Here is a 2,694-nt window from a genome sequence, read left to right on the forward strand (position 1 = left end):
GGATAGCAGTCCGATTTGAAGAGCAGTTGGATCGTGCAAAAGGAGGAAAGTTACTATTGTAACTTTTGCATTCGGTGTCCGATTTGATCGTGCCATAGCTTTCCGGAAAGGGAATCGTGCCAGGAGCAAGACTTGTCGCTATGCCATGACGTGTGGGCTTTTTCGGGCTTTCGGGGTCGTTTAGGGCCTCAAAACTGCATTTTACTGTTTTTTTGAATTTTTGGTTTCCTAGTTTGTTTTGGGTTTGTTTTGTTTTTACCCGCCCTAGGGTTTCTTTTCTCATATATATATATATATATATATATATATATATATATATATATCTATGCAACCTTAAACGGCTGCAGAACTATCTTTTATCATATTATCAATTAAATTGAGATTTATCTCTTTTATCTCTGGTGGACTCCAGAAACTTTGTTCTAGGTTTATTGCTTGTAAATCTTAGGTGATCTTTCCGACTGCGTCACTTTCCTACACAATTTGCTAATAAACTAAAAATTGACTATAACCTAAGCCTACTTGCCCTCCTTTAGGCTAGCTTACTATATCCATCCAAGTATTTTCAGATTCAATAAAATCTATTGATGATGTTAATTCGGTATTTTAAGATATGGAAAGAACCATCCAGTAAATGAGTATGAAGTTTGAAATCGAAGATGGTGGACTCGATTTTCCAATACGTATTCAAATAGAAGAGTACAAACTAACATGAACATGAGTGTTTTCTCCGGAATACAGTGGATGATATATATTATTGGAAGGGGAACAAGTAGAAACTTACGACCATATCATGAATTACAGTAAATAGGGAGGGACTGAGAGAGATAAAAGACGCACTTTTCTTCTCTTTTCTGATGGAAAGACGCAGATTTTCTTTTCTCTGCTGATAGGTAATTTTCCACCTAATTACCATCAAAAGGTGCACTGACTTGAAGTTTACTACTGCAGCTTAAGATACTTCAGAAGCCTGCAAAGTAATGACTTATAAGTTTATTGGCATTAAGGAAATATTGTACTGAGATGCATTGCATTTGAACGAAAGTAATTGATGGTCTTTAAAAACTTGCTGTAGAGTAGGAGCAACTTTCATAGAGGGTACATTAAGGTGTGAGGATTTAGATCAAACAAGTTCTGTGCAATTCCCTAAATAAAGAGATCCCTTGATATACCCAGTTACTAGTGTTTCAGAATAGCAATTGCATGCATGAAAAGGATAGAGTAACAATTACCTTTCTTCCTCATCGACATTTGTAGCGGTGGTTACGAGGGACTTGTAGTTGGGAAGAGGAACCCGGCCGGACTCAATTTGCCGGAGATCCTCAAGTAGGATATCATAGTGTCTCTTCACTTCCTCAGCTGTTTTATTCCCGCCAACAGCCTTGGCCACATTTTGCCACCGTTCCGGGGTATCCTTGTCGTAAAGGGCCAGAGCCCTCTCAAACAACTTGTTCTGCTTTGGTGTCCAGCAGCTGTTTGAGTCATGTTTTTTGAGAGAGCTTGAAGCCATGAAATAAAAAAATGGTAGAAACTAATATACTGATGAGTTTTCAAGTAGCTAGCTATGAAATATGGAATAGAAGAGAAGGGGATGGGTTGGTAGACTACTAGTGTACAAGGGATTTTTGTAGGTGACAAGAGAAATGAGTAGGGATGCTATGTATCAGGTAAAAATAGGGACGAGGAGGACCTGGTGGGTTAGAGCCAGTTGGCGAATCTATAAAGCCAAAGGGAGAAGTGAGGTAAATTATTCGTCTTCTTTTGGAGGAACCACAAATGAAGAATCAAATAGATTCAAAGAAAATAAATTTAAAATTCAGAACTAAAGAAGAATATTTTTTATTTTTTCAACTTGTCGCTTAAGTTTATCTTATCTTTATTATCTTCTCCATTTTTTCTACTAAAACTTGTCAGCATATATACACATCATGTCGAATAGGCCGTCATTTGTTCAATTTCGCTACGAAAATGGCAGACAGGTATCATGTTTTTTCAAAACGTCTCAGCGTTAGAGTGGACGTGACTAGTACTTTCTCTATCCATGCAAGATAGTTATTCTTTCTAACGATACACTATTTCCAACATGTACAGTATTAACGTGGTCAAATTCCACTATGCAACATATTTCAATAGTCGCTGGTCCCTTCTTGGCCTGGTGGCCTTTGCTTTATTTGTGAAGACTACTGGGTCCAAGGATCGACCGGCATCACCAAACATATTTCAATAGTCTATTTATCCGATACTCGACATTGTCATGAGAAGCAAATTAGGGGTAAATGAGTTTGGTAAAACCCACAAGACCGCTGGTACAGTAAAAAAGGACATAAAAACACACACACACACACATATATATATATATATATATAATTTATGTACGTAGTTTTACATATATCTATATTATATACATGAGAGTTCAAGTTTCTCTCAACTTCCATTCGCATGCAAGAATTATCTAATACGATTTTGTTTGTGGCATTTTTTAACAAAACAAGGATCATGATCGAGAACAGCAAAAAGGAAACACCAATAATTTCTGAATAGTCCCTCAGAAAATGGATGTATTCTATTCATCAAACCCCTCAAAGCTTAAGTAGTAGAGGAAGGCTGTACTACCCAAGTCTGAGAAGGCGATGATCGAGTTATTGGGTTCATACATGCATGCAGCCCTAACCTGCATATCATTGTCAGTATGTT

At 37.2% G+C, this 2,694-nt stretch overlaps 1 protein-coding gene across 1 annotated transcript; it reads right to left on the reverse strand.

Moving 5' to 3' along the window:
- Positions 1-663: 663 nt before the first annotated feature.
- On the reverse strand, positions 664-1,633 carry LOC112174617 (protein RADIALIS-like 3). The gene is made up of 2 exons (XM_024312422.2): positions 1,233-1,633; positions 664-970 (listed from the first exon to the last, which is right to left on the reverse strand). Exons 1-2 carry the CDS (start codon positions 1,508-1,510, stop codon positions 943-945), a joined length of 306 nt encoding a protein of 101 aa, XP_024168190.1. The 5' UTR covers positions 1,511-1,633; the 3' UTR covers positions 664-942.
- Positions 1,634-2,694: the final 1,061 nt, after the last annotated feature.

This window comes from Rosa chinensis, chromosome 6 (genome assembly GCF_002994745.2).
Source record: "Rosa chinensis cultivar Old Blush chromosome 6, RchiOBHm-V2, whole genome shotgun sequence".
In the NCBI taxonomy this organism is placed as follows: Eukaryota; Viridiplantae; Streptophyta; class Magnoliopsida; order Rosales; family Rosaceae; genus Rosa; species Rosa chinensis.

Coding starts and splice junctions, on each gene's coding strand:
- LOC112174617 (XM_024312422.2), bottom strand. CDS start 1,510: ATGGCTTCAAGCTCTCTCAAAAAACATGACTCAAACAGCTGCTGGACA. Junction 971..1,232: donor AATGTCGATGAGGAAGAAAG/GTAATTGTTACT, acceptor ATTACTTTGCAG/GCTTCTGAAGTATCTTAAGC.